This window comes from Orcinus orca, chromosome X (assembly GCF_937001465.1).
Source record: "Orcinus orca chromosome X, mOrcOrc1.1, whole genome shotgun sequence".
In the NCBI taxonomy this organism is placed as follows: Eukaryota; Metazoa; Chordata; class Mammalia; order Artiodactyla; family Delphinidae; genus Orcinus; species Orcinus orca.
Window position 1 is genome coordinate 843,550 of NC_064580.1, and position 27,853 is coordinate 871,402.

Consider the following 27,853-nt stretch of genomic DNA (forward strand, 5'->3'; position numbering starts at 1 on the left):
GCCGCCCTGAAGGTAAGAGAAGGTGCACGAGGCCGGGAGGGCAGAGGACAAACGCACTGAAAATAGGAGTGAAACACTGGGAAGTAGGGTCTAGATGCGCCAAGATCTAGTTACCAGCTAAGAGGGAGCGAGGGAGATGCTGACATCACCTGGGGACCTGGCCTGGCCCGCGCATCCCTCGCCGGCCCCAGGGTCCCCCCGCCCACGCATCCCACCACCCGGGCGCGTCACAGATGCGCGGAGACAGCCGTGCTTTCCGCCTCCTCTAATGTGTCCGGTGACACCTGCTCTCCAGGAACCCTTCACTCCCGGGTGCTGGGCCCGCCGGGTCCCCGGTGACCCTCAGGGCGCAGCTCGGGTGCCCAGGACCACGCACAGCAGGTCCCCCGCGCGCGCCACCCGCACGTCCCGGAAGCCGTGTCGCTGCAGAAGGCGCCGGTGCTCGTCGGGGCTCCGGGGCTGCCCGGCGCTCAGGGTCCGCAGCCGGGGGCTCCGCGACGCCCCCTCCTCCTCTGCCGCCGCTTCAGCCACCAGGAGGCCACCGCCTGGGGAGCCAGAGACACAGAGAGAGACGGGGTGGGGGAAGAGTCTCAGGACGCAGGCTGCGGGTGCCCCGGGCTCCCCACTGAAGGGATTCGCTGCAGGAAGACACGGACGGCAGGGAGTCTGAATGTAGGGACACAGCTGCAGCCTCCCTGATGCCATAATGAACCGCACCGGGATTCCCTGGCAGCAGTGTCCCTGGCGGACCTGCGTGGCACAGGGATAGCACCGGCCACGACGGTGCCAGGAGCACGATTTGTTTTTTTCTGACGTTTAATTGGTTCAGCGAGATTATCTTTTTTTTTTTTTGAATTATACTTGATTTGCAACGTTGTGTTAGTTTTAGGTGTACAGACAAGTGACTCCGTTATACATGTATGTATATAAATATATATTCTTTATATTCTCTTCAATTATAGGTTATTCCAACATACTGGAGCAGAGTTCCCTGTGCTGTACAGTAGGGCCTTGTTGGTTCTGTTTCATATAGAGTGGTGTTTATATGTGGAGCTGCACTGTTGTTGGGGACAACCTACATGAGAGCCTTGAGAAGTAGAAAGTGTGCGCGTGTGCGTGTGTACACACGCCTGTATCTGTCCAACTCCCTGTGTATGTATTTTCAGAAGCGCTTGTGAAGAAGGGGGAGCCGAGCCGGGAGAAGACAAGCCTTGGGCCAGAAAGCAGAGGGGCGGGGTAGCGCGCTTGCTTCTCCCTTTTGCTTGGGCTACGGGGCCCGAGAAGAGGCACAAAGCAGGTGGTGGCACACGAGCCCCAGCCCTGCTTGCCGGTGACGGTAACTGGGAAAGCTTTTTGCAAAATCTCATTTGGGTTCTAGGCATTTAAGTAAACATGAAGTTAACAAAACTGGGATCATAGCTCCACACTATTAGGTATAACATCAGCTGCAAGGATGTATGGTACAGCACAGGGGATAGAGTCCGTATTTTACAGTAACTATAAATGGACTGTAACCTTCAACCATGGCGAATTACTATACTGTACACCTGTAACTTATATAACATTGTGCAGCAGCTATACGTCAATAAAAAGAATTGGGATCGGGCTTCCCTGGTGGCGCAGTGGTTGAGAGTCCGCCTGCCGATGCAGGGGACGCGGGTTCGTGCCCCGGTCTGGGAAGATCCCACGTGCCGCGGAGCGGCTGGGCCCGTGAGTCATGGCCGCTGAGCCTGCGCGTCCGGAGCCTGTGCTCCACAACGGGAGAGGCCGCAGCAGGGAGAGGCCCGCGTACCGCCCAAAAAAAAAAAAAAAAAAAAAAAAAGGGGATCATATGGTGCGCTCGTTCTGTCAGTTTTTATGTTTTTCAGACTCACGGATACACGGGTTTATTAACTCAGCGGCTCCAAAAGCCCTATATTGAGGGTTTTTTTTTTTTTTTTGGCCTTGCCGTGCAGCTGGCAGGATCTTAGTTCCCTGACCATCGGTTGAACCCGCGCCGTCAGCACTGAAAGCACAGACTCCTAACCACTGGACCAGGGAATTCCCAGGAGGTCACGCTCAGTTCTTATCTGTGACCCCCACTGTCCCCAGGGTGCAGGCAACCTTTGCAATCCCAGCTACGGGGGTGGAGGGAAGCCCTGGTTCCCCGTGCCTGCCAATTTCTGAGCTCTAAGGATTTCCTCCACTGCCAATTTCACGCTGACAGCTTGGTATGAGCTGGCTGGCAGGAGTGCTGAACATTTAACAAGCGGTTCTAGCCAGCAGGTCTAAGCTCCAACACACCCATGCCCACCCCCCCCACCCCCGCCCCCCAAAACCCTTCGCAGCATAAAGGCAACTTGGAACTGACTGTCCCCAGGTTCAGTGCCTGTCTCTGAGGCGGGTGAGAATCCAGCTCTCACATCTCCCGGCCCTTCCTCGCCCCCGGGGGCACCCCTGTTTCGTGATTCCTTCCTTCTCAACTGTGTTCCATCCATTATGTGGGGACTCTGTTCTCGGGCTGGGGCACAGCAGGTAGCAAACAGGAACCGGCCCTCCTGGGGCCACATTCTTGGACAGGGTACCCCGAATGTCCGTGTGATGCTCCTGTGACCACACGAAAACCTGCATCTCACAGGCTGCGTGGGTGTCCTGGGGCGGCCGGAACAAACTACTTAAAACCACAGACCTCCATCCTCCCCCAGTCCTGGAGACCAGACGTCTGAGGTCAAGGTGTCCCAGGGCCGCGCTCCCTCCAGAGGCTCCCGGGGAGGGTCCTTCCCGCCTCTTCCAGCTTCTGGGGGCTCCAGGCGTCCCTGGGCTTGTGGCCGCGTCCCTCCCGTCTCTGCCTCTGTCTTCCCGGGGCTTCTCCTCTGTGTCTGTGTCTCTCCTCTTCTGTGTCTTAGAAGGACCCTGCCATTGGATGTAGGGCTACCCTCCTCCAGGAGGACCTCATCTCTGACCCTTCACTTCATCTCATCAGCAAAGACCCTGCTTCCAAATAATATTCTAGGTGGACGTGAATTTGGGGGGGGACCCTCTTCATTGTGCTACAGGGACCAACAAGAATGCCTTAACTACACTGTTGTTTGGGGGACTAAAACTGGCTCATTTAAAAAATTTGCTTAGCCTTCCACGCTTTTATTAATATTTTCCTAGGCATTTCCCTGGCGGTCCAGCGGTTAGGACTCCACGCTTCTAATGCCGGGGGTGCGGGTTTGATCCCTGGATGGGGAGCTAGGATCCCGCATGCCGCGTGATGCAGCCAAAAAGTGTATATAAAATTAAATAAAATAAAAGAGGGGATATATGTATACATACAACTGATTCACTTTGCTATACAGCAGAAACTAACAAAGCATTGTAAAGCAACTACAGTCTAAAAAAAGAATAAATAAATCTAACTAAAAAAAAAAAAGAAACGGCCCTTTGGGTACCCCGGATGGAGATGCTCGTCACAGCTTGCAGGGCTCAGACCCCAGGGGAGGGGCTGCAGTCGTACTGAACCGCACGGGTCCTGGGAACAGGTCACGGCTATAGGAGACGGGGCCCGAGGACGGCTGCCACGTGGTTACTTCCTGTAGACACCGCCTGCATGGACTCGACCCTCGCTCTGGTTTTTGTCCCAAATAAAAGATCGGGAATGGGGGTCGTTTTCCTGGGAGTTGAAGATGACCCCGGATTGTTGAATATTTTGTTTCATAACCGCACAGAAGAGGCAGTGGAGGTGCCCCGGGAGACGCCAGGGTCGCAGGACGTGGAAAGAGAGCTCGTCTTGCGCCGCTGGACGTGGGGACCCAGGGAGGGGCCCGGGCGGCTTGCTGCCCTCGACTCCACAAGCCCGATGACCCACGTTGGCCCCGAGCGCCGTGGGGAGAGGCTGGGTACCACAGAGCAGCCCGGAAAATCATCATCATCAGAGGAGGGAGACCCTGAGCCCGGCGGGGCCCGGGGAGGGACACGGCTAGGGTGGGGGGGCGTCCACGAGCCCAAGCCCCAGACGCTGGCACCATAAAGTTCCGAAACACATCACTGACACCCGAGAATCGGGTACGTCCTCAGGGAGCCGGTAAACTGAGCACCAGACGGCGGGCTGGAGGACGGGGAGCTTCCTCTATAAAATGTACGCTTTTTTTAAAATTGGAAACTGTCTTTACGTGTTGAAAAAGGCAAGTACGTGATGTGGTCTCACCTGGTTTGCAGCTGCTTGAGATCCGGCTCAGTAGCTTGTGGAGTTTGTCATCCGGCCAGTCCTGCAGAATTCTGGAAAGGACGTACAGATCTGCTTCCGGGAGGCTGTCTTTGAAAAAGTCACCTGGTTTAAAAACAAATGGCATTGAACCGTTAGGGCCACAGGAACTGGTCCTGCACCCGACAGAAAGGAGTTGCACCACGTTCTACAAGGGATGAAACCGAAAGAGACGCTGCCTGCAGTGGGGAGATCTGTGTTCTCCAAAGAAGAGACGTTCAAGGGCTGACCTGGGGACGGGCCCTCTAGAAATAGGGTCTTTGCAGATGAAATGAAGGGAAGGGTCTGAGATGAGGTCCTCCTGGATGAGGGTGGCCCTACATCCAATGTCCTTCTAAGACACAGAAGAGGAGAGTCACAGACACAGAGGAGAAGCCCCGTGAAGACGGAGGCAGAGACGGGAACTAGGCAGCCACAAGCCCAGGGACGCCTGGAGCCCCCAGAAGCTGGAAGAGGCAGGAAGGACCCTCCCCGGGAGCGCGGCCCTGGGACACCTCGACCTCAGAGGTCTGGTCTCCAGAACTGAAGGAGGATGGATTCGGGTCATTTTAAGCCCCCAGTTTGGGGTCATTTGTCCCTGCCATCTACCAAATGTGTATCTGTAACTGTGGACACAGCACCTTTGCTATTTGTTACTCCTAACCCTGCCTCGTTCCACAAAGGGTTAGATGTAGCTCACATTTACACACACAAAACAAGAAAGAAAGAAGACACTTCGAATTGGCATGAAGGGAGAGTAAACACGGGGGTGCAGACAAGTCTACACGGGGCGGCCCCAGACAGCTGCACAGAGGTGGGCAATATGCACTTCCTTTTCTTTTGCTTTCGTGGTTCTCCTTCCTATACGTGGTGAAGCAGCAGCACAGCTCCCATCGTGCTGCTCCTGGATCTGAAGCTCTAGGGTGTGTCTCTGTCAGCTCAGGCAGAAGCAACAAAGTCCCACCGACAGGGGCTTCAACAACACACGTTGATTTCTCATGGTCTGGAGGCTGGACATCCGAGATCAAGGTGTTGGCAGGGTCAGTTCCTGCGGAGGACCCTCTGCTGGGCATGTAGGTAGTGGCCTACTTGCTGTTCCCTCACAGTGGGGAGAGATAGATGATAGATACATACATACATACATACATACATAGAAAGAACAGATAAATGATAGGTGAATGGATGGACGGAGAGATCGATGATAAATAATAGAGAGGTAGATAGATGATAGATATATGATTGAAATAAAGACAGAGAGGTAGACAAATGATTGATAGATTGATAAATATTGAATAGATAGATATAGATAATAGATAAATGATAGATACACAGATGATACATAGATTGATAATAGATATGATGGATGGAGACATAGATATAGACATGTGATAGATAAATAGATGATAGATAATAGAATAGATATGATGGATGGATACATATATGATATAGACAGATAATAGATATTCGATAAATAGGATAGGACATAAATGATAGGTGGATGGATGCATAGATGATAAATAATAGATGATAGATACATAAATAAATGATAGATGAGTGATATAAAGACAGGTAGATAAAAGATAGATATGACAGATGGATAGATAGCTACATTGATAGTTACATAGATGAGAGATGAATAAATGGATGAATGGATGGATAGATAGCTAGATGGTAGATATAATGCACAGACAGATAGATGATAGATGGATGGATAGATATGGATGGACAGATAGATACACTGATAGATGAATAAGTGGATGGATGGATAGATGATAGATAAATAAACGATACACAGGTAGATAGATGATGGACAGACAGACAAATGATACATACATAGATAATAGTTGGATGGATAGACGGATAAATAGATATGGATGGACAGATAGATACACTGATAAATGACTAAGTGGATGGATGGATAGATGATAGATAAATAAACGATACACAGATAGATGATGGATGGATAGATGACAGATAAATGATACATACATAGATGATAGATAGATGGATAGATATGTATAGATACACTGATAGACAAATAAGTGGATGGATGGATAGACGATAAAGAGATAGATAAACCATACATACAAAGATAGAGGATGGATGGATAGATGACAGACAAACGCTACATACATAGATAGACAGATGATGGATAAACGATAGATATATAGACAGATGTTCCTGGTGTCCCTTCTAAGGACACAGTCTTGCGGGATTAGGACTCCACCCTTGTGACCTCCTTCACCTTAATTACCTTCAGATAAGAGTCACACTGGGGGTGGGGCTTCAACATAGGCACTTGGGGACACAATTCAGTCCACAGCAGGGTGACTGGCTCTTTTTTTTTAAGTAGGAAAGTATCAGGTGGTCATGGGGCACAGGCCCGTCTAGCACATCCACCCTCAGGCCGGGCCGCAGTGTGGATGAGTCACCAGATGCCAAGAGTTTCCTTTCAATCCGGTCCCGCTGGAAAGTCCTTCCTCACATCCACCCCAAGGCCCTCCTGCTGTAGCCCCCGTGTCACTTCCCTGTGAGGCCTGGGTCGCTGGTCGACATCTGCAGACGCCGATCTTGGCCCGTGCCCATCCCCACCTGCCCTCCCGCCCGGCTACTCCCCTCGCTGAGAACTTCAAACTCCTGTTCTCGGGGTTTGCAGATGCGCCCCTGTGTGCAGATGTGCAAACACGCACCAAGATACACGCACACACACAGACACATACGCATATACAAACACATCGACACACAGACACATACATGTATAGAGACACACAGACACACTGAGACACACACAGACACACAGATACACCAGTATATATGCACACACAGACACAGAAACACACAGAAACATGGATATAAGACACATACAGACACACAGAGAATACACACAGATATACAGATACACAGATGCAAACATATTCAGACACAGGAACATGGATACATACACACACAGACACACAAAGACAGAGCTACACACACACGGATACATACATATACATGTACATAGACACAGAAACACACAGAAATGTGCATATATACACACACACACACACAGACCCAGATACATACCCACAGACACAGAAACACACAAACAGAAATGTACACACTCAGACATACAGACACACAGAGAAAGATGGATACACACACAGACACAGACACACGTATACCGACACACACACACACACACACACACACACACACACACACACCCACACCCGCTCTGCATACGAGATAAATAAGGTCACCCAAATGCTGACGCCCGGGGGACACGAAGCCACGCTAACCTGGCACGAAGCGGATCCGCTCTGTCTGTCGTCCGCCACGCTGAAAGCCCCCAGAGAGCTCAGTGACCTCTGGGAGGTCAAACACCGTCACCTGCAGACGCGGGTACTCCTGGGCGAGCTCGCGGGCCAGGATGCCCGTGCAGCCTGCGGGAAGCAAAGGCAGACTCTGGACCCTCCTGGCATGTGTGAAACCCTTGGAATGTCTCCAGAGTTCAGCTCTGGCAAAACCAAAACGATGCTCTCAGATGCGGCCTGAGGCTCGTGCCCTGAAATGAGGTCAGCCAGTGGGGAGATCACTGGGGTCTCCAAGTCAGGGCCTCGTGGGCGGGTGCTGGCCCAGAGCAGGTGAGTGGGGTGGGCACAGACTCGTGGGGAATCCTGGCAGCAAAGCTCTAGGGAGCCGTACTCTTCCCTGCCCCTTTCTGCTGCGGGAATGCAGACGCAATGGCTGGTGCCACAGCAGCCACTCTGGACCACCAGGAGGACAGGCGTGCAGAGGGTGGGGAAACGCAAGCTGGCAGCGCAGGAGCCCTCCTGGACACCAATCCCACTACACCCCTTGGGCAGGGCAACTCCTCCTCCTCCGTCCACTGTCCTGGGGAAAGGACTGGTTGGGATGGGGTGGAGGGTGTGTGTGGCATAATTAGACCTGACGCAATGGCAGCAGACGGGCTCCACAGCCCCTCCCCTACTTGGCAGCCACCAGGAAGGGTCCCATAACCTCTACGGGGGTCCTGGGCCATCCCCGGGACCTCCTAGCACTTGGGAATATCAGCTCAAGCCCCCGCACCCACCCTGGATATATTTAGGTCCTCAGATGGTTTGTAGAGATAAACCCATTCTGCAAGTCTCATTAGCAGGTAAGGTGCCCTAGATTTAATACAAAAGAAGAAAAGCACGTAGCCCTCTGCACCCGACTCCTGGGGGGGGGGGGGGTGAGTGTACCTCCCAGGTCGCAGGCAGAGGCGAATCGGGACAGGTCGAAGGCCGTGGCCACGTGGTGGGCGGTCAGTTTGCTGAGGCTGTGCTTGGCCCTCATGAACTGCAGCGTCAGCTCCCTGCTCTGGTGGTGGAAGCAGGTCTGAGGAGACCCACCCGGAGCGCAGGCCGTCCTGCACCCGGGATGAGGTTCCACCCGGCATTCGTGTGGGTGGGGAGCTCAGCAGGGATCATGGAGAGGGGTCTGGGGTAGAGGAGGGGGGGAGGGGCCTGGGTAGAGCAGGGTGGGAGGGGTCTGGGTAGAGGAGGGTGGGAGGGGCCTGGGGTAGAGCAGGGTGGGAGGGGTCTGGGGTAGAGGACGGTGGGAAGGGTCCGGGGTAGAGCAGGGTGGGAGGGGTCTGGGGTAGAGCAGGGTGGGAGGGGTCCGGGGTAGAGCAGGGTGGGAGGGGTCCGGGGTAGAGCAGGGTGGGAGGGGCCTGGGGTAGAAGAGGGCGAGGAGGGTCCGGGGTAGAGGAGAGGAGGGCGAGAGGGGTCTGGGTAGAGGAGGGTAGGAGGGGCCTGGGGTAGAGGAGGGCGGGGAGGGTCCGGGGTAGAGCAGGGTGGGAGGGGTCCGGGGTAGAGCAGGGTGGGAGGGGTCCGGGGTAGAGGAGGGTGGGAGGAGTCTGGGTAGAGGAGGTGGGAGGGGCCTGGGTAGAGGAGGGTGGGAGGGGTCTGGGGTAGAGCAGGGTGGGAGGGGTCTGGGGTAGAGCAGGGTGGGAGGGGTCCGGGATAGAGGAGGGTGGGAGGGGCCTGGGGTAGAGCAGGGTGGGAGGGGCCTAGGCAGAGCAGGGTGGGAGGGGTCTGGGGTAGAGCAGGGTGGGAGGGGTCCGGGATAGAGCAGGGTGGGAGGGGTCCGGGGTAGAGGGGGGTGGGAGGGGTCCGGGGTAGAGCAGGGTGGGAGGGGCCTGGGGTAGAGGAGGGCGGGGAGGGTCCGGGGTAGAGGAGAGGAGGGCGAGAGGGGTCTGGGTAGAGCAGGGTGGGAGGGGCCTGGGTAGAGGAGGGTGGGAGGGGGCACTGGGTCTGAACTGTGTCCACCTAGGCGGTGAGGCTGGAGCGTTGCCAGGAGGGTAGCTCCACTGCACCCTGACACAGCGCACTCTCTGGGTCTGATTTCCAGTTTGCAGGGGGTCTCCTCCTGGGAGACTGCCGACTCCCCACTCGGGTCTCACTGGACCAAACCAGGAGGACTTAGGGGGTAACGACCCCCTGCCCCCTCAGCTGTCACCTCACTGAGGATGATCTGATCTGACCGTTTACAGAGACCAGGGCTCCCTACCCAGCTCCCCGGTGGGGTCCACGTGTGCTCGGGTCCCACCCGGGTGCGAGGGAATGAGTCCCTGGGGCAGAGAAGGAGGCCGGCAGGACAGCGTGCAGGGGACCCGCCTGGGCCTGACACTCTTAGGGCTCCTGAGGGTGGTCAGGAGGCGAGGGATGGGCAGGGAGTCAGCTGAAATCCCAAGGGGTGGGGGGTGCAGACCGGGGCCCGAGGGGGCCGGACTCGTTGCCTGAGGCCACGATGGTGCTGCTGCCATTTCACCCAGATTTCGGGCCTGGGGACCTCAGCATCTCCCAGGACACTGTCCTCTACGACCCCTCGAGGCCCTCCAAGACCACCCAAGATCTTCCAAGACCCCCCGAGACCCTCCAAGACCCTCCGAGACCCCCCAGACCACCCAAGACCCTCAGATTATCACCCAAGACCCTCCAAGACCCTCTGAGACTCCTTCCCTCCCACACAACGGTGAACAGGGGTCGTGGGTGCCAGGGGGCGGGGGAAGGGCCGGGAAGCCCTTTGCACACCCTGCGCTGAGCTAAGAACCAGGAGTCTGTGCAATGCAACTCCACGTAGGAAACACGGTGCCTTGATTCAAGGCAGCCCCTTCCTAGAAAAGCCCTCTTTTCAGGAGCTGTGACCAGCCAGCCGCACCCTCCCCGCCATGGCGGCCTCCCGCAGGGATTCCCACGTCGGCCAGAATCTGAGATGTTTCGGTGCCCACTGGTCCTTTCGCAGCACAGACGGGGCGTGAAAAGGAACACGGGGGTTACAGTACCTGGGACAGGCGTTCCTCCTCCATCGCCCCCAGGGCCCCGCGGGTCTGGTCTGCCCCCTCCCGCACGGCCAGGCCCAGGCGTGTGAAGACGCCCCAGACGTGGGCGTCATGGTACTCGGCCACGCCCTGGAGAGAGTGTTCGCCGTCTGACACTAGGTGCAGGGTCGCCACCTCCGTGTTGCTGTAACCTGAAAGGACGGGGCGCCGTGCGATGGCTCAGCTGACCGCGGGGCGAGCCACCGCCCAGCGTCATCGGGATGTCTATCTGACTAAGTGCCAAGCGCACGGACGCCCAGAGGCGGCCCAGAGAACGACGCAAGGGTGTTGCTCTTCCTCGAGGTGACCCTCCAAGCCCCTGGGATGGTCACTTGGCCGGGCTACAGTCCCCAGTGAGACGTCCCCGTCGGGGAGAGGGCGCGGTTTGGTCATGTGCTTCGCACCTGCACGTCAGCAGACTTCGGGTAAAGGAGGTGACCCTATGTAACGTGGGTGGGTCTCATCCCATCAGCTGACGGCCTTGAGAGCAGAGAAGCACCGAGCGGCCAGCCGCAGGGGTTCAGACGCGCCGGAGCCCAAAGGCACGGACCCATCTGTCCATATCCCGCGGGGTCTGCCTCTCCGGAGCCCTGAGGGGTACGGGGCGGCCCGCTCTCTTCCCACTTCCTGGCGGGCTGTCCATCCGGCCCGGCCCCCAAGGGCCCTTCCGGGACACCCCTACCTGCAGAATTGGAGGCTGCAGGCAGAGGGGATGGTGGCTGAGACGCCCTGTACCTCCACAGCCCCACGTAACACCACAGCCCCACGTAACACCACAGCCCCACGTAACACCGTCTGTCGTCAGACGGACAGAACAGCATGGTGTCTACGGTTTTCCATTTCTGAACTTTTAAAAAGTTTATTGAAACTAACTGTCCATTCGACACTTTCTTTTTTAATTAATTAATTAATTATATTTATGTTTGGCTGCGTTGGGTCTTCATTGCTGCGCGCAGGCTTTCTCTAGTTGTGGCGAGCGGGGGCTGCTCTTCATTGTGGTGCACAGGCTTCTCATTGCGGTGGCTTCTCTTGTTGCGGAGCACGGGCTCTAGGCGCGTGGGCTTCAGTAGTTGTGGCTCGCGGGCTCTAGAGCGCAGGCTCAGTAGTTGTGGCGCACGGGCTTAGTTGCTCCGCGGCATGAGGGATCTTCCCAGACCAGGGCTCGAACCCGTGTCCCCTGCATCGGCAGGCGGATTCTTAACCACTGCGCCACCAGGGAAGCCCCATTTGGCACTTTACATGTTGTCTTTGTTTGTTTGTTTTAGAAACTGGATTTTTACTGCTGCTTAATTTTCTGTTTTTCCTTTTCGTGGCGGCACCGCACGGCATGCGGGATCTTAGTTAGCGGTGGAACCCAGGCCCCCTGCAGTGGAAGCGTGGAGCCTTAACCACTGAACCGCCAGGGAAGTCCTCACACGTTTTTTTTAAAAACTATTATCTTTAATTATATAAATATATATTTTTTAAAAACTTTTTATTTTATATTCGAGTATAGTTGGTGAGCGATGTTGTGTTGGTTTGAGGTGCACTCAGAGTGATTCAGTTGCACGTAGACACGTATCTGTGCTTTTTCAAATTCTTTTCCCATTTAGGTTGTCACAGATGCTGAGCAGTGTTCCCTAATGACCGAGAGCTCTGAGTTCTGAGGCCTGGGGTCCTCTGACGGGCAGCACCCACCCCGCCCGCCCCACCCCAGGCCCCGTGCAGAGGCACAGGAGCGGCTGGCAGGGCTCAGCTGAGGACCCTGCAGGGCGTCTGCCAGGTAGCAGGGACTGGAAGTCCGGACCTTGGACCCTTTCTCCACATTTGGTCATTATTTTCAGTTGAGGAGAGGGGCTTCCCTGGTGGCACAGAGGTTAAGAATCTGCCTGCCGATGCAGAGGACACGGGTTCGAGCCCTGGTCTGGGAAGATCCCACATACCGCAGAGCAACTAAGCCCGTGCGCCACAACTGCTGAGCCCATGTGCCACAATTACTGAGCCTGTGCTCTAGAGCCCGCGAGCCACAACTACTGAGCCCGCGAGCCACAACTACTGAGCCCGTGAACCACAACTACTGAAGCCCGTGCGCCTAGAGCCTGTGCTCCACACCAAGAGAAGCCACCACAATGAGAAGCCCGCGCACCACAATGAAGAGTAGCCCCTGCTCGCCACAACTAGAGAAAGCCCGCACGCAGCAACAAAGACCCAACGCAGTCAAACGTAATAAATAAATATATTTTTTTTAAAAATGGAGGAGAACATTACTACGATGCTCTGGCTGGGGGGAAGTTCTGCATCCTGCAACCCAAATCTTTAGCGTGTACTTGTCCGCCTCTCGTATGAGGGGTGGCTCTGGGGGGCTTCCGCCAGCACCCTGCTTCCCTGCTCACCACAGAAGGGATGCTGTGTCTCCTGCTCTGGGGTCTTCTGAGCCCCTGCCTCTCTCCATCTGCTCAAGGACCATCCGTAGCACCCTCTGCTCTGAGAACACCCTCGAGAGCTCTGTGCACCCAGCAAATCCACACTGTCACCCTTCATCCGTCCATTTACCACATACGCCGTCTACTTCGTTTTATCTGTCTGTCTACGTATCTACCTATCCATCTATTACCTATCAGTCACCTACATGTATCTCTCTCATCTAGTAATCACCTATCTTCAACATCACCTATTCATCCATCTACCATCCACCTATTCATTTATCATCTATCACCTGTGCATGTATACATGTATCTATATACTGATCATTTATCTTTTTATCATCTCTCTATTCATCTATCATTTATCCATCCACCCATCTATTATCTATTCATCCATCCCTCCATCTATCATGTATTTTCTATCATCTATCTATCTATCTTTCTATCATCTATCATCTATCTCTCATTGATCTATGCATCCATCATTATCTATTCTATTATCTATCTAATCCATCATATCTATTCTATTATCTATCTATCTTTCTATCATCTACCTGTTCATCCATCTACTTATCTATTTACATACCTAAGTATCCACCTATCAAACTATCTATCTACCTACACATCTATGACCTATCAATCATCTACATGTATCTCTCTCACCTATTAATCATCTATATCCATCATCATGTATCCATCTATGTATCTATTTATTTACTTATCATCTAGCATTTGTGTATGTATCTATGTATCTATATCTATTATCTATCTTTTTATCATCTGTCTATTCATCTATTATTTATCCATCCACCCATCTATTTATCTATCATTTGTCTATCCACCCATCTATTATCTATCATCTCTATTATCAATTTATATCTATTGATCTATCAATCTACTACCTATTTATCCACCCACCCATCCATCCATCATCTATTTATCTATCATCTATCCATCTACTTATCCTATTATCTACCCATCCATCCATTTATTTATCCATCCACCTGTCATCTATTTATGTATCACCTATCAACCTAGCTATCTTTCTATCCTCTACCTCTTCATCCATCTATCTGCTTATCTATCTACATACCTATGTACCCACCTATCAACCAAACAATCATCTATCCGTCATTTATCCACCCACCCATCTATTACCTACTTGTCCATTCACCCATCCACGTATCATCTGTTCATCTATCATCTAGCTATCCATCCACGTACCTATCTATCATCTCTATTATCAATCGATATCTATCTATCCATCCATCCACCTCATCTGTCTGCCTATCTAAACAAATAAGTAAGAATAAACTGCTATCTATGCTGTGCACACATGCAAACCCTATGGGCTGTTTCTCTCGAGAACCCTGGCTGATACAGGCCCTCTGAGCCCATAAAGAAGCCTGTCTCGTAACACACCACACAAGCACACGCACACACGCACACGCGCGCACACCACACACGCACACGCACGCACGCGCACACACATGCGCACACGCGCGCACACACACGCACATGCGCGCGCGCACACATGCACACGCACGCACACACGCGCGCGCGCGCGTTTCCTCCTTCCATCCATCCTCCGCTCCTGACCCTCTGGGGCATTCTTGGGGCACAGGGATGACGCATGGTCTGTCCTCCCTGCCTCGCTCAGAAGCCACTGCCACCTGGTGACTTGGTCTCGCAGGCACAGTTGCTGGAAAGACACCCAGGAAGCCCCTCACCTCTGCGCGTCTTCTCCAGTAAACCCAGGGCCGCGCACACATCCAGCAGCTGCTCAGTCCTGCCCGCGCAGGTGCTGAGTTTGCGGGCGACATCCACGGCCTGCAGGGGGCCTTGGTCTTTTAACACATCGAACAGTTTGAGCTCGCAAGCCGTGAACAGAACCTGTCCGTGAAGAACAGTTACAGTTAGACGTACAACGTGACTTATCAATTGCTCTTTATTCCCAGGGACTCCAAAGAGGGACGGCAGGATGGTCAAAAACATCGAGCTCATCAAGGGAAACTTCTGCAGAGGCGAGTGGGTTTAGGCTCCAGGTTGTACAAGGTTTGCTCCAGGTAAGACCAAGTCGATGAACACCAAGCAGAGAAACTGTCCCAGCGGAGAAAGACCAAAGCGCTGCTGTCAGGGGCTGTGTGGTGTCCCCCCAAGGTTCCTATGTCGATGCCCCAAGTCCCAGGACCTCAGGATGAGACCACGTGGAGACGGGGCCTCTGCGCAGGGCACGGACGCTCCACGCTGCTCAGGACACACCCTCACGTGACACCGTAAACCTCCCTGGAGCTCTCACCTCGTCGTAACGCGAACACCTCCAGGGACGAGTAAAGGGGCACTTCGGGAAAGGGCCCTACCTGAGCTGCGTCCAGAACTACCATGACTGACCTTGGGCGGGGGTGGGTGACACTTGCTCCAAGACCCCCAGCAGACCCCGGCTTGGTCAGCCATTGGGAGACCTTTGTAAGGAGACCCGTGTCACACGAGGGTGAATGGACAGATGGGGAGGTATGTAGATAGGTGACAGATACAGACAGGTGATAGATAGGTAAATGGGTGGATGGAGGGATAGACAGGTAGGCAGGTGATAATAATAGACATGTAGATGATATATACAGATAGCCAGAGATGATAAATAAATGGGTGGATACATAGATAGGAATAAAAATAGACACAGAAGATAGATACAGATAGACGTGACAGATAAGCAGGTGGATAGACAGATGACAGATAAATAGATAAACAGAGATAGAGACACAGACGATAGATACAGATAGACGTGACAGATAAGCAGGTGGAGAGACAGGTGACAGATAAATAGGTAAACAGAGATAGAGACACACGATAGATACAGATAGACGTGACAGATAAGCAGGTGGATAGACAGATGACAGATAAATAGATAAACAGATAGAGACACAGACGATAGATACAGATAGATGTGACAGATAAGCAGGTGGAGAGACAGGTGACAGATAAATAGATAAACAGATAGAGACAGACAAATGATAGGAAAATGGATGGATGAACAATGGAGAGAAGACAGATGATAACAGATATAGAGAGACAATAGATATAAATTATACACAGATAAGTAGAGGGATGGATAGACAGATGATAGTTATATAGATAGATAACCACAGGTATGCATACATTGATGATGTAGATAGATAAATATAGATAACAGATAGAAACAGATAGGTAAATGATAGCTAGATTAATGGTGGATACAGAGAAGACAGATAATGATATATATATATAATGATGTGTATAGATAGATGATAGATATAAACACAGATACATAGCTGGAGAGATGATTGATAGATTGGTGGAGAGATAAGTGATAGGTAGGGAGACAGATGTATGAATGGATGGACAGAGGTAGACAGATGATAGTAACAACAGACACAGGTAAACAATAGACATACATAGACGACGGATATAGATTACACCTAGATCAGAGGATGGAGGGACAGATGACAGGTACACAGACAGACGATAATGACAGTATATATAGCTTGATGATATAGATGACAGACAAATGAAATGGATAGATGGATGGATGGACAGATGCTAGAGCGACAGACCGTGGAAGCACAGCACAGCTCCACCGAGCGCCAGCCTGACGGGCTGCAGCAGCGCTGTCTGCACCAGCATCTCCAGGTGGATCAGAGAATCTGACCTATAACGCAGCATAACCACCTTCTGTCCTAGGCACACAGGTCCCCTCTCCTGAGGAGGAGGTGACAGGAAGGTGGCCGGGGTGGAGGGGGGGAAGGTCAGGCCCCCAGTCCTTCCCCAGCCAGTGTCCTGTCTCTCCACGAGCCACTGAGGCTACCCCTGAGGGGCCCTAGCGCGAGCAAGGCCGCCCCCTGCTCCAACCCCCAGGAGCCCAGAGCTGCAGGAGAGGGTCTGGTGGGGAAGGGGGTGGGCCGGGCCACGTGTCACAGCTGGGCGGGTGCACAAGTGCGTCCGCAAGAGCCAGAGAGGTGGTGGAGGCCAGCTGGATGGGCCGCTGCCCAACCCACTTCCCATCGGGCCCCGGGCCTGGGGCTTCCCTGAAGCACCTGCACACAGCTGCCTTGCACGTGGGCACAGGGCAACCTGTGGTCAAAGGTACCTGGTGGTTCCAGGAAGCATCGAGCTGGCCCAGCACTGCCCCCTCCCCTGCCCAGGACACCCTCTGGCTGGGACGGCTGCCCAGGATCCCGAGGCCACAGGACGATGAGGACACACACACTGACCTGGCCTGCCCTGCAGGCAGCTGGTGTCCTGGGGGCCACCATCCACCTGCTGCCCGGCCAGCAGGGCTGCAGGGTCCCAGAGGCGGCTGCACGGCCGGCATTCCAGCCCCACCTCCCTGGACTGGGGACATAATGTGGCCCCTCGCTGGGGTCACGTGAGGCCTGCTTACCTTCAAACACCCGCACAGACCCTGCCCTGCCCCCTCCAGGCACAGACCACAGTTATGGGCTCAACGGTGGCCCCAAAAGGATATGTGCATGCCCTGACCCCCAAAATAAGGGAATGAGGCCTTATGTGGAAACAGGGTCTCTGCAGATGTGAGGAAGTGAAAGGTCTGAGATGAGGTCCTCCTGGAGGAGGGTAGCCCTACATCCAATGACAGACACAGAAGGGGAGAGACACAGACACAGAGGAGAAGCCCCAGGAAGACAGAGGCAGAGACGGGAGGGACGCGGCCACGAGCCCAGGGACGCCTGGAGCCCCCAGAAGCTGGAAGAGGCGGGAAGGACCCTCCCCTGGAGCCTCTGGAGGGAGCGCAGCCCTGGGACACCTTGAGCTGTGGTCCCCGGCATGGGCGAGGATGGATGCCTGCGGTTTTGGGCTCCCCTGTGTTGGGGTCATGTGGTCATGAACCACACAAGTACCTTGGATGCTTTGAAGCCGTCCATCAGCTCCAGGAGGCCTGTGGGGAACGGGGGCCGGCTGTCCGCCCCGTTAAGGGCTGCATCCAGCGCGCGCGGAGCCTGTGACCGGTCTCCATCCGCCTGCTCGCCACCACGGCCGCCCTTGGCGCTCTGACCTGGGTCTGAGCCACCTGCCTCCGAGTCACTCAGGTTCTCGAAGGTGTCGACGGCGGGGATGGAGTCGCGCCTGACCCGCCGCAGGTCCTCGGGGCGGGGCGGGTAGTACAGCCGTGCCAGCTCCTTGCAGAAGTGGTTCAGGGGGAAGCCCACGACGTTGAGGAAGTCCCCATGCACGTACTCCACCAGCATCCCACCCAGCGCCTGGATCCCGTAGCCGCCAGCCTTGTCCCTGGGGCAGGGAACCACAGCGGGGAGGGAAGGAAGGTAGAGAAGATGGCAGCGACGTTGACCTTCCTGGGGTCAGCAGACCTGCAGCCAGGACCCCTGCAGGGGAACCCACCAACCTTGGACCCGGGTGGCTGTGCACTGGGGCGTCCGGGCCCAGATCCCAGTGACCCCTCGGTCCCGCCCCTGGGACGTGACGAGGGGCACCTGGCGGCCACTCAGGAAGCTGCCCCCCACCCCAGGCCTGGCGCATGGCCACCAGCAGGCTCTCTGAGGGGAGGGGGATTGCTGTCAAGGACCCAGGCCCCCGGCCGTACTCTCCTGCCACCTGCATCCCCGTCCCTCGGATGTCCATTCATGTGGGTCCTCGGCCCAGGTCTTCCCCGGGCGCCACTGCTGAGACCTCCTTACGGGGGAAGAGGGGCCCGTGAAGCCCCTCCCTCCGCCCTGACTCCCCCGCCTCTCCCGCTGTGCCAGACACGGGTCCATAAAGCGATAGGGGCAGTGATCTGGGCGCCCCCCCGGCAGTGAACCCACCCCCATGGTCCTCACGCCTGCGCTCACCCCCCAACCCTCGCCCGGGCCCTTTCCTGGGGGAAAGGGGACGGGGGAGCTGGCATGCCCTCTGGTTCGGCCTCTTGGTCCCGCTGCAGCTGCAGCGGTGAACGGCCTGACCCTGCCTCTCGTTTTGGTGTGTTGTCCTGATCAGACACCCCGATACCCAGCAGCTCCGCTCTTGACAGCCGTCACCACCCAGAGCCCGGCGCCCTGCGGAATCCTAACCCACAACGCGACGGTGTCAGGAGGTGGGACCTCGGGGAGGTGATGAGGTCATGAGAGTGCAGTCCCCGTGGATGGGATTAGTGTCCTCCTAAAAGAGACCCCAGGGAGCTCCCTGGCCCCTTCCTCCAGGCGAGGACACAGCGAGGAGTCACCATCTATGAACCAGGAAGCAGCCTCACCAGACGCTAAATCTGGCCCCGCCAGGATCTGAGACCTGCAGCCTCCAGGACGGTGAGAAATAAGTCTCTTGTTTACAAGCTCCCTGCCTGTAGCGCTTTCTTAGGACCCCAAGCAGACTAGGATGCCCCACATCTGAGGCTCCTGTGAGGACTCATCACAGAAGATGGTGAGAACAGGGCTGGGCGCACAGCACTCCCTTACTACCCTGCAAAGGGGGCTCCCACGCCCGCCAGAAGGACAGGCCGGTCGGGGAGTTCCTTTGCTGGGGCTGCTTCCACAAGATCAATACCCCAGGGAGACTCTTCTCCCCTGCCTTTACCTTGAGCAGGCCTGAGACCGGCTTTAACCAGCAGAACACACGCTCGGACCCTCGGTCTCAGGAGCCCAGGGCTTCTGCGCTCACCTCCCCACGGCTGTCGGTGCCCGGCCCCTCGCGAGCACCCTGAGTGAGCCGCTTCCTGAAGATACGTGGGGAGGCTGGTCCCCGGGGCACCGTCAGACCCGTGGCGAGGCCACCAGCCACCAGCTGGCGCCGAGCCCAGCCCCGGCGGGGGTGGGGAGTGAAGCCAGCGAGGCTGCAGGACGAGCTGAGCCTCCGTGACCTTGAGAAGACAGCTGCCCGGACCCGGCGCGCTTTGGGGCGGTCAGTGACATTGGGGTCATGGTGACCTCTGCCCTCCAGGGACCAGCCCCGGCTGCCCCACCATCATGGGAGCGGGCGTGGCGCCCTGGGAGGGCCGGCTGCGCTGTAGGAGCATCCACGGGACGGGGACCCCTAGGAAGGCATCCTTCCAGCACCTTCCAGGCACCGGGGCACCGGGCTCGTCAGGAGCCCTGGCCCCCAACACAGGCTGAGCCGCGCGCCCAGTGTATCCGCCGCCCACAGTGGGGACTCGGCACCGCAGCTCCCAATAGAGACTCACATGGGCTCTCCGCTGTTGATGTACTCCCACAGCAGCTCCTCTGACAGCTCTGAGAACTTCACCGTGGTCTCCTCGTAGAACTCCGAGACCTCCATGTCCAGCCGGCCGTCTGCAAGGAAGGACCCCGCAGTGAGGGTACGTGGCCGGCGCCAGGCCCCCGCGTCCCCAGGTTCTAGCCGCTGCCTTTGGGGGGAGTTGGCCTGAGCTTTGCGTGGGATTCACACACGGTCGTTAACGGTTCCTTTTAGGCAAGGGAAAAGAGAAAGAATAAAACAGAAAAGAGGGCAACAGAATTGGCAAAAGCAGGAGAAAAAGCTGCAGCCTGCAGAGCTGGATGACACGGGCCTCTGGTTTCTGTGCTAAGTCGTGGAGCAGAGTTACCACAGGGTGATGCTGCAGTCTACACGAGGCTTTCGGCTGTGGGGCTGGAAATGCCCCAGGCACACAGTACAGTGGCTGTGCATGGCGGCCAGTTGTGAGGGCTCTCCACACCAGCCGTCCTGGCGTGAACGGTGCCCCCCAAACGTCACACCCTCTGAAAACCTCAGAACCGGACCTTATTAGGAAACAGGGTCTCTGCAGATGTGATGGAACACAGGGTCTGAGCTGAGGTCCTCCTGGATGAAGGTGGCCCTACATCCAGTGACAGGGTCCTTCTAAGAGACAGAAGAGGAGAGACCCAGACACAGAGCAGAAGCCCCGGGAAGACAGAGGCAGAGATGGGAGGGAGGCGGCCACAAGCCCAGGGACGCCTGGAGCCCCCAGAAGCTGGAAGGGGCAGGAAGGAGCCTCCCCTGGAGCCTCTGGAGGGAGCGCGGCCCTGGGCCACCTTGACCTCAGACGTCTGGTGTCCAGGATGGGGGAGGATGGATGCCTGTGGTCTCAAGCCCCAGGTAAAGGAACCACACTGTCCAGCAAGTGCTTTCTCCCCAAAGAGCACAGGTTAAAGTCCAGGACAGACCAAGAAGGTAAGAGTAACCCAATCACTAATTAGCAGACAGGTGCGCGGTCACCCACCTGTGGGATGTGCTCGGGGAGCCCAAGAGCTCAAAGTCAGCCTCAGGGTCCTTCCTGGACCTAAAATATCTTTTAAGCAGCTTTAAAAATTGTGCATTAAAAAAAAAAAAAAAAAGCCCGTTGGGACTTCGCTGGCGGTCCAGTGGTTAGGACTCTGCGCCTCCACTGCAGTGGGTACGGGTTTGATCCCCGGTCGGAGAACTAAGACCCCACAAGCCACAGGGCTCGGCCAAAACACACACAGAGAAAACCCTCGCCAACAGGGGCCGAACTCCTCCACCTTCCAGACCAAAAACCTCAAAGAAAGCGTCTGGGCCGGTCGCATGGGACGGGCTTTTAGGACGGCCCCCGCCCCCCAGCACGGTCTCCATCGGGCGCTCAGGGTGCACCCCAGGATTTCCCCGTGGGACCCTGACGTTCCCAGGCAGGACGGGAAGGCAGGGTCACGGGGAGCAAAGACAGAGCCGTCCCCGAGGACCCCAGGCTCCCTTCACGACGCCCGACTCCGGGGGTGGGGGGGGGACGGGGACGGAGGTGGCCGTGGTACCTTTGCTGCAGCAGTGGACGATGGCCACGCCCGTGAACACACTGTGCTCCTTCCCGTTCAGCCTGCAAGACACGACGGGGCCCAGCAGGCGACCGTGTGGGGTGTCCGAGACAGCGCCATCCCTGCCACCACCGGGCGCGAGCCCCTGGTCCACCCGCCGGCCCTGGCCACGCGGCCTCCGGGGAAACCTTCCCGCAGCAAGCGCGCAGGTCCAGGCGAGAGGGCGCTCGGTGCCCTCGGAGTGGGGGCTGGGGGATGGCCGGGGCGTCTCACGGGATGCGAGGACGGAGCACCTGGGCCACGCCGGGAGGACCCGGGTCCTGGCAGCTCTCAGCGGCTCTTTCTCGGGTCCCTTCGCTCTCTTGGGCGCAGACACGCGGGGGTGCTGAGCCAGGAAGACACCCTGAAGGTGGGCGGTGGTGTGGCCCCCCACTCCCGCCCGGGGGCAGGGTTCCAGGACGCTGAGAGGGACAGGGCCTGCTTCCCATGGCGGGAGCTCGGGGGCACTGGGCTCCTGGGGCAACAAGGCAGGGGGAGCCAGGATGAGGAAAGTGAGGAGGGGCAGACACGGGGCTCCCGGACGAGCCCGTTAGGGCGAAGCCAGCGCAGCGGACGTTCGAGGCACCGGCCCATCCTCGGACCTGGACCTGGAGGGGCTGCCGTGGGAGACGGGGGAGGTGATGCACGGACACCCACAGCCCACCCCGAGGAAGCCCGGCCCCTCCACCGGGCCCAGGCTCTGTTGGATGCAGGGCTACTTCCCCGTAGGACGGCCAAGGCCCACCCACCTTGACAGCATGCGGTAGGCGTCCTGCTTGTCCACAGGCTTCTCCAGGATCATCGCTCCCACCGCCTGCAAGAGGAACGGGAGGGAAAGCGTCCTTTTCCGCTCCCTGGGCTGGTCTGTGCAAGAGGCACTGTCCACTGTTTAGATTCACATATTTTTTTTTTTTAAAAGCAGGAGAGATGTGTATAACATGAATTTCACCATTTTGAACTCAAGTGTGTGGTACATTTCCAGGGCTGGGCGAGGAGCGCTGTTGAGTTCCAGAACTTTTTCATCATCTGGAACACTCGATCCCCGTGAGCTGTCACTCCCCACCTCCCTCCCCGGCCCCTGACACCCCAACCCGCTCTCTGTCTCTGTGGATTTGCCCGTTCTGGACGTTTCCTGTCAATGGAATCACACACTGTGTGTCCTTCTGGGTCTGGCTTCTCTCACTGAGCATCGTGTGTTGAAGGTCCATCCATGTTGTAGCCTGTGTCAGAGCTTCACTCCTTTTCACGGCTGAGTCATATTCCACTGTGTGGATGGATCCCATCCGTCCATCAAAGGGGGGATGTCTGGGCTGTTCACACCTTTTGGCTGTCGCGAATAATGCTATGAACATTCACGTACAAATACTTGTCTGGACACCTGTTTTCAATTCTTTGGGGCATGTACCTAAGCGTAGATGTCTTAGCTGGGGCTGCCCGAGAGCAGTACAGACGGGGCAGCTTAAACAGCAGACATTATTTCTCCCAGTCCTGGAGGCTGGAATCTGAGATCCAGGTGTCAGCAGGGCTGGTCCCTCTTGAGGCCTCTCTCCTGGGCGTGTAGACGGCAGTCTCCTCCCTGTGTCCTCAAAGGGTCATCCCTCTGTGTGTGTCTGTGTCCTGATCTCCCCTTCTTATAAGGACCCCATTCCTGTGGGATCAGAACCCACCCTAGTGACCTCATTTTACCTTCAACCCCTCTTTAAAGACCCCATCTCCAAATACAGTCATGTTCTGAGGTCCTGGGCACTCGGACTTCAATATAGGAATCGGGTTGGGGGACACAATTCAGCCCATAACACAACTGCTGGGTCATATGGTAATTCTTCGACTAACATTTTGAAGAACCTGCACCGTTCACTCTTTTACTTCCATGCAGCCTTAACCATGAACCAGAAACGATGTCTGATTCTCACCTGCACACAGGTAGGTCCCATCCACCTGGGCTGCACAGAAACAAATGCCACGTTGAGGGCAAGGCAGACCCTGGGATCACCCCATCTGGCATTTTCCAACCCTGGACTCTTTACAGTTGATTTGCAATATTGTGTAAGTTTCAGGTATACAGCAAAGTGGTTCAGTTATACGAATACATATATATATATATATATATATATATATATGTACATATATGTATTTCAGATCCATTTCCATTACAGGTTATTACAAGATATTGAATACAGTTCCCTGTTCTACACAGTAACTCCAGACTCTTTCAAACAGGTGGTCCCTCGCCTGGAGACCATGACGGTACCCTAGCAATGAGGCCCAGCATCCCTGGGAGATGCCTGCCATCAGGCCAGCGAGGGTCTCAGACGGAGGGCTGTCACCAGCATGGCAGAGCTACTGTACCGATCACTGTGACCTCCCACCAAAAAGTCCAACCCTCAGTGGCCAAAACCCCTATCTTAGCGAGAACCGTTGCCCTCCAAAACATATGCCGGGGTCCTGATGCCCGGCCCTGGGAACAGGACATTATTTGGTAATAGGGTCTTTACAGATGTAAGAAAATTTAAGACGAGGTCGTACTGCAGTAGGTGGGCCCTAATCCATGATGACTGGTGTCCTTATAAGAAGAAGGAAACTGGGACACAGAGGAGAAGGCACGTGAAGACGGAGGCAGAGATGGGAGGGATGCGGCCACAAGCCCAGAGACACCCGGGATTTCAGGCAAACCACCAGAAGCCGGGGGGGCGGGGAGACAGAGAGAGAGAGGCCTGGGACGGATCCTCCCTTAGGTCTTCCAGAAAGAACCAGCCTTGCCGACGCCTTGATTTCGGTTACCAAGGACATGCCCGCCACGCGGAGAGCCAGAAAGCAGACTCACCACGATGGTGTCTGCTCCGATGACAACGTCAGGGGCCCGCAGGTCCTTCTGCAAGAAATCCAGACTCAGCTTTAGAAAGGACGACTCTGCACGTCTTACACGTTGTCATGCCATGACGCACATGACACAGCATCGCTGCTTACTTGCGAACCCAGTCTCACTTTGGAAAGCAAGATTTCAGTGTCCTCGACACACCAAGCAAGGAAGACGTGACCCCAAGACACTCACTGGAAACCTGCACACAACCTTCTGCTCTGGCTGCACTTAAATTCTAACCTTTCCACGGCCGGAAATCAGTCCGTCAACGTTCATTTATTTATACCAATACTTCTTACAGCATTAACTTGAATATATGGGTCCTATATGTTAACTGCGATTAGGTATTATTATAACACATAGTAACAGGTAAGCTACTTTAATTCTGTATCATAAATGACACTACTATATTAATTAGTATATTATATAGTAACACACAGCAATAGAGAAGCTACATTAATTCCATATCATAAATGATACCATTACATTAATTACAAGAGTATATTATATAATAAAACCTAGTAATAGATAAGGTACATTAATTCTATAGTTAGTTCTATATCGTAAGTCATACTGTTATGTTAATTGCAATGATATATTCTATAGTAACACTCATAGTAATGCAGAGGCTGTATTGTTTCTATATCATAAATGACGTTGTTATATTAAATACCATAGTATATTATATGGTAACAGTAATAGATAAGCTACATTGTTTCTATATCGTAAATGATGCTGACGTACTAAATACCATAGTATATTACATAGGAACAGTAGTAGATAAGCTAGGTTATTTCTGTACCATAAATGATGCTGTTATATTAAATATCACAATATATTATACAGTAACACTTAGTAAGAGATAAACTACATTAGTTCTACATCATAAACGATGCTGTTATATTAGTTACAATAGCATATGACATGGTAACACCTAGTAATAGATCGGGTAGATCAATTCTTTATCGTAAATGACACTATGATGGGAATTGCAATAGTATGTTACATCCTAGCAAAGTAAGAGGTAAGCTATGTTCTATAAGTGATACTATCACATAAGTTAACAGCAGTGCACAACACGAGGACCCTCAGCCGCAGAGACGCTAGACTAACTGCACTTATTGATAACGCGTATGTTTAAAACCTGAAGCTGCCCTCCTAGCAGGAGACCCAGGAAGCAGCAGAAGCAGGAGCCCTCGCCTGGCGCATCCTGCCGGCCACCTCCAGGGCCTTCTGCTTGGCTGTTTCCACCGCGTATGCGCACGGAGTAGCGAATGAGGCCTTGTGCAGCTTCTCCTTGAACCTGGAAGGGACCACCTCGAACCTGAGGCCCTGAAACAGGACAGAAGGGGTCAGGAGGGTTTACGGGAGGAACCTGAGGATGCTGACGGATGTGCAGGCTCTGCAGGAACTGGCCTTTCCCCGCGCGGCCCACCTTCCCTGACTATCTGGTCTAGACACTGGGTGCTGACCCAGCGCCAGCCCCCGGCCGCAGGGGCTGCGGGACTTGCAGAGGGCCCGGGGGCGCTGGCGGGAAGACCTCTGCACACGCAGAGGCCAGCAGGGCTGTATTGATTGCCATGCTGGGGCCTGCAGCCCCGAGGGGTCAAAGGGCTCCCAGAGAGTCCCAAAGGCTTTGCCTCCACAGGGGTCAAACTACTGAAATGACACCGCCTGCAGGAAATGCCACAAAAATGCCACTAACGAGGGCTGCGCGAGGGTGAATACGGCTGCTTTAACTTGGTCCCCAACACGTGTGACCAGGCAGCCCCTGTGGAAGGCAGGTCATGGACACAGCGACATCCAGAGTGGGATGGGGGACAGGATTGTGGGCCTTGCCCAGAGAGGATAAAACTCCCATCCCCACGGGGAACCCCGTGGAGCACCCAGCTGGCTCTTACCTTCCCCGCATCCCAGCACTCTCCCCTCCATCACGGACCTCCCACACCCCCAGGTCCCCCTGGACCACACTGTGAGCCCCCCTTGGGTCTGTACAACCCCAGCCGGCACCCCTCTCTCTGCACCTACCGCTCCTCTCCCCGCCCATGTCTGCCAGGGCCCCCTCCACTCCCCTCTCCCCTACCCTCCCCCGCCACACAGCACAGCACCCGCCGTCCTCCCCCTGGAGGTACAGGCAGCACCCCTTACTCGGCACCTACCCCTACCCCAGCCCACTCCCCCCCCGCCAGGCAGGGCCTCCCCACCAAGACCAAGCCTCCGCTGGAGCCTCTGTCCGCTCCCTCCCTCCCTCCCGGCTCCTGGACAGACACGGCTCAGGCCCACAGACCTGGCCTTGGCCTGAAGGTCCACAGACCCCGGCCGGCAGGGCACCAGGTCTCCAGGCCCTGGCTGAAAGACGCTGGCCCCCAGATCAGGTAGACTCCTCCTTCCCCCCGGCCCACAGGCCTGGACCACGGTCACTAGGGTCCTGCCTCCTGGTTCCCTCAAGGCCCCAGCCTTGCAGAGACCCCAGACTCCCAGTCGCTAGGCCCCAGCCCTGCAGACTCTGGACCTCAGACCCTGTCATGAGGCCCCATCATGAAGCCCCAGCCTGCACACACCCCCACACACTAGGCCCCCCCAGTCACTAGGCCCCGGCCCTGCAGACCAACCGACCCCCGTGCCCCCGCCCCCCACTAAGCCCAGGTCACTAGGACCCTCGGTCACTCGTCTCCAGCCACTAGACCCTGCCCCCCCCATCACTGGACACTCCCAGTTACTAGGCCCCGGCCCTGCAGACACCACCCCGCCCCCAGCTAAGTCCTGGTCACTAGCCCCCGGGCCACTAGGCCCCTGGTGCCTAGGCCCGGGTCACTAGGCCCGCCCCAGACCCCGGCCCTGCAGACCCCGGCCCAGGCCAGGCCCAGGCCGCTCACCGCGTTGCTGAGGATCTCCTGGCGGCGCGGGGAGGCGCTGGCCAACACCACGCGCTTGTGCTGCAGCTTCCCGATCACCGGGCACAGCACCATGGTGCCGCCGCGACCCGACCCAAGCTCGACTCCGCGCCTAGAACCGCACGCCCCAGGCCGCGCGCCCAGCGACAGGCGCCTACCACCGCGGCCCAAGCTCCGCCCCGGCTCCGCCCCAACCAAGCCCCGCCCCGGCCACTGGAGCTCCGCCCAGGCCTCACCCCACCCCCCACCCCGCCACGAAGCCCCACCCAGGGCCCGCCCCCCCCCCCCCCGGAGGAAGCGGCTCCGGACCGCTTCCGTGCCGGCCCTGAACGAAGCCCCGCCCCACCCACGAAGCCCCGCCCCCACGCTCGCCCCGTCC

At 55.8% G+C, this 27,853-nt stretch overlaps 1 protein-coding gene and 2 long non-coding RNA genes across 8 annotated transcripts; 1 reads left to right on the plus strand and 2 right to left on the minus strand.

The window, feature by feature from the left end:
* Window positions 1-250: 250 nt before the first annotated feature.
* On the minus strand, window positions 251-27,663 carry ASMTL (acetylserotonin O-methyltransferase like). 3 transcript variants are annotated; one of them, XM_012539293.3, is made up of 13 exons: window positions 27,457-27,663; window positions 25,781-25,912; window positions 24,545-24,592; window positions 22,470-22,534; window positions 21,682-21,743; window positions 20,118-20,226; window positions 17,848-18,235; window positions 14,686-14,848; window positions 10,518-10,705; window positions 8,434-8,551; window positions 7,489-7,632; window positions 4,172-4,294; window positions 251-545 (listed from the first exon to the last, which is right to left on the minus strand). In XM_012539293.3, exons 1-13 carry the CDS (start codon window positions 27,547-27,549, stop codon window positions 343-345), a joined length of 1,836 nt encoding a protein of 611 aa, XP_012394747.2. In that variant the 5' UTR covers window positions 27,550-27,663; the 3' UTR covers window positions 251-342. The 3 variants fall into 3 exon arrangements, with proteins under 3 accessions (XP_012394747.2, XP_049560849.1, XP_049560850.1); XM_049704892.1 differs by having other exon boundaries at window positions 25,725-25,912; window positions 27,457-27,661; XM_049704893.1 differs by lacking the exons at window positions 25,781-25,912; window positions 27,457-27,663 and adding an exon at window positions 23,126-23,368 and having other exon boundaries at window positions 24,545-25,054.
* Window positions 8,668-9,458, plus strand: LOC125963080 (uncharacterized). 4 transcript variants are annotated; one of them, XR_007474861.1, is made up of 4 exons: window positions 8,668-8,726; window positions 8,939-9,026; window positions 9,103-9,231; window positions 9,417-9,431. It is a non-coding gene; the product is annotated as an uncharacterized LOC125963080 (long non-coding RNA). The 4 variants fall into 4 exon arrangements; XR_007474859.1 differs by lacking the exon at window positions 9,417-9,431 and adding an exon at window positions 9,282-9,325; XR_007474860.1 differs by lacking the exon at window positions 9,103-9,231 and having other exon boundaries at window positions 8,668-8,762; window positions 9,026-9,102; window positions 9,360-9,458.
* Window positions 12,753-14,679, minus strand: LOC125963083 (uncharacterized). The gene is made up of 2 exons (XR_007474871.1): window positions 14,013-14,679; window positions 12,753-13,505 (listed from the first exon to the last, which is right to left on the minus strand). It is a non-coding gene; the product is annotated as an uncharacterized LOC125963083 (long non-coding RNA).
* Window positions 27,664-27,853: the final 190 nt, after the last annotated feature.

Bases quoted from the DNA above. Each gene is read 5' to 3' on its own strand.
- ASMTL (XM_012539293.3), bottom strand. From the start codon at position 27,549: ATGGTGCTGTGCCCGGTGATCGGGAAGCTGCAGCACAAGCGCGTGGTG. The intron at 25,913-27,456 runs GTGAGCGGCCTG...GTCCTGTTTCAG, and splicing joins AGGAGATCCTCAGCAACGCG to GGCCTCAGGTTCGAGGTGGT. The intron at 4,295-7,488 runs GTTAGCGTGGCT...TTTTTAAACCAG, and splicing joins GCGGATCCGCTTCGTGCCAG to GTGACTTTTTCAAAGACAGC.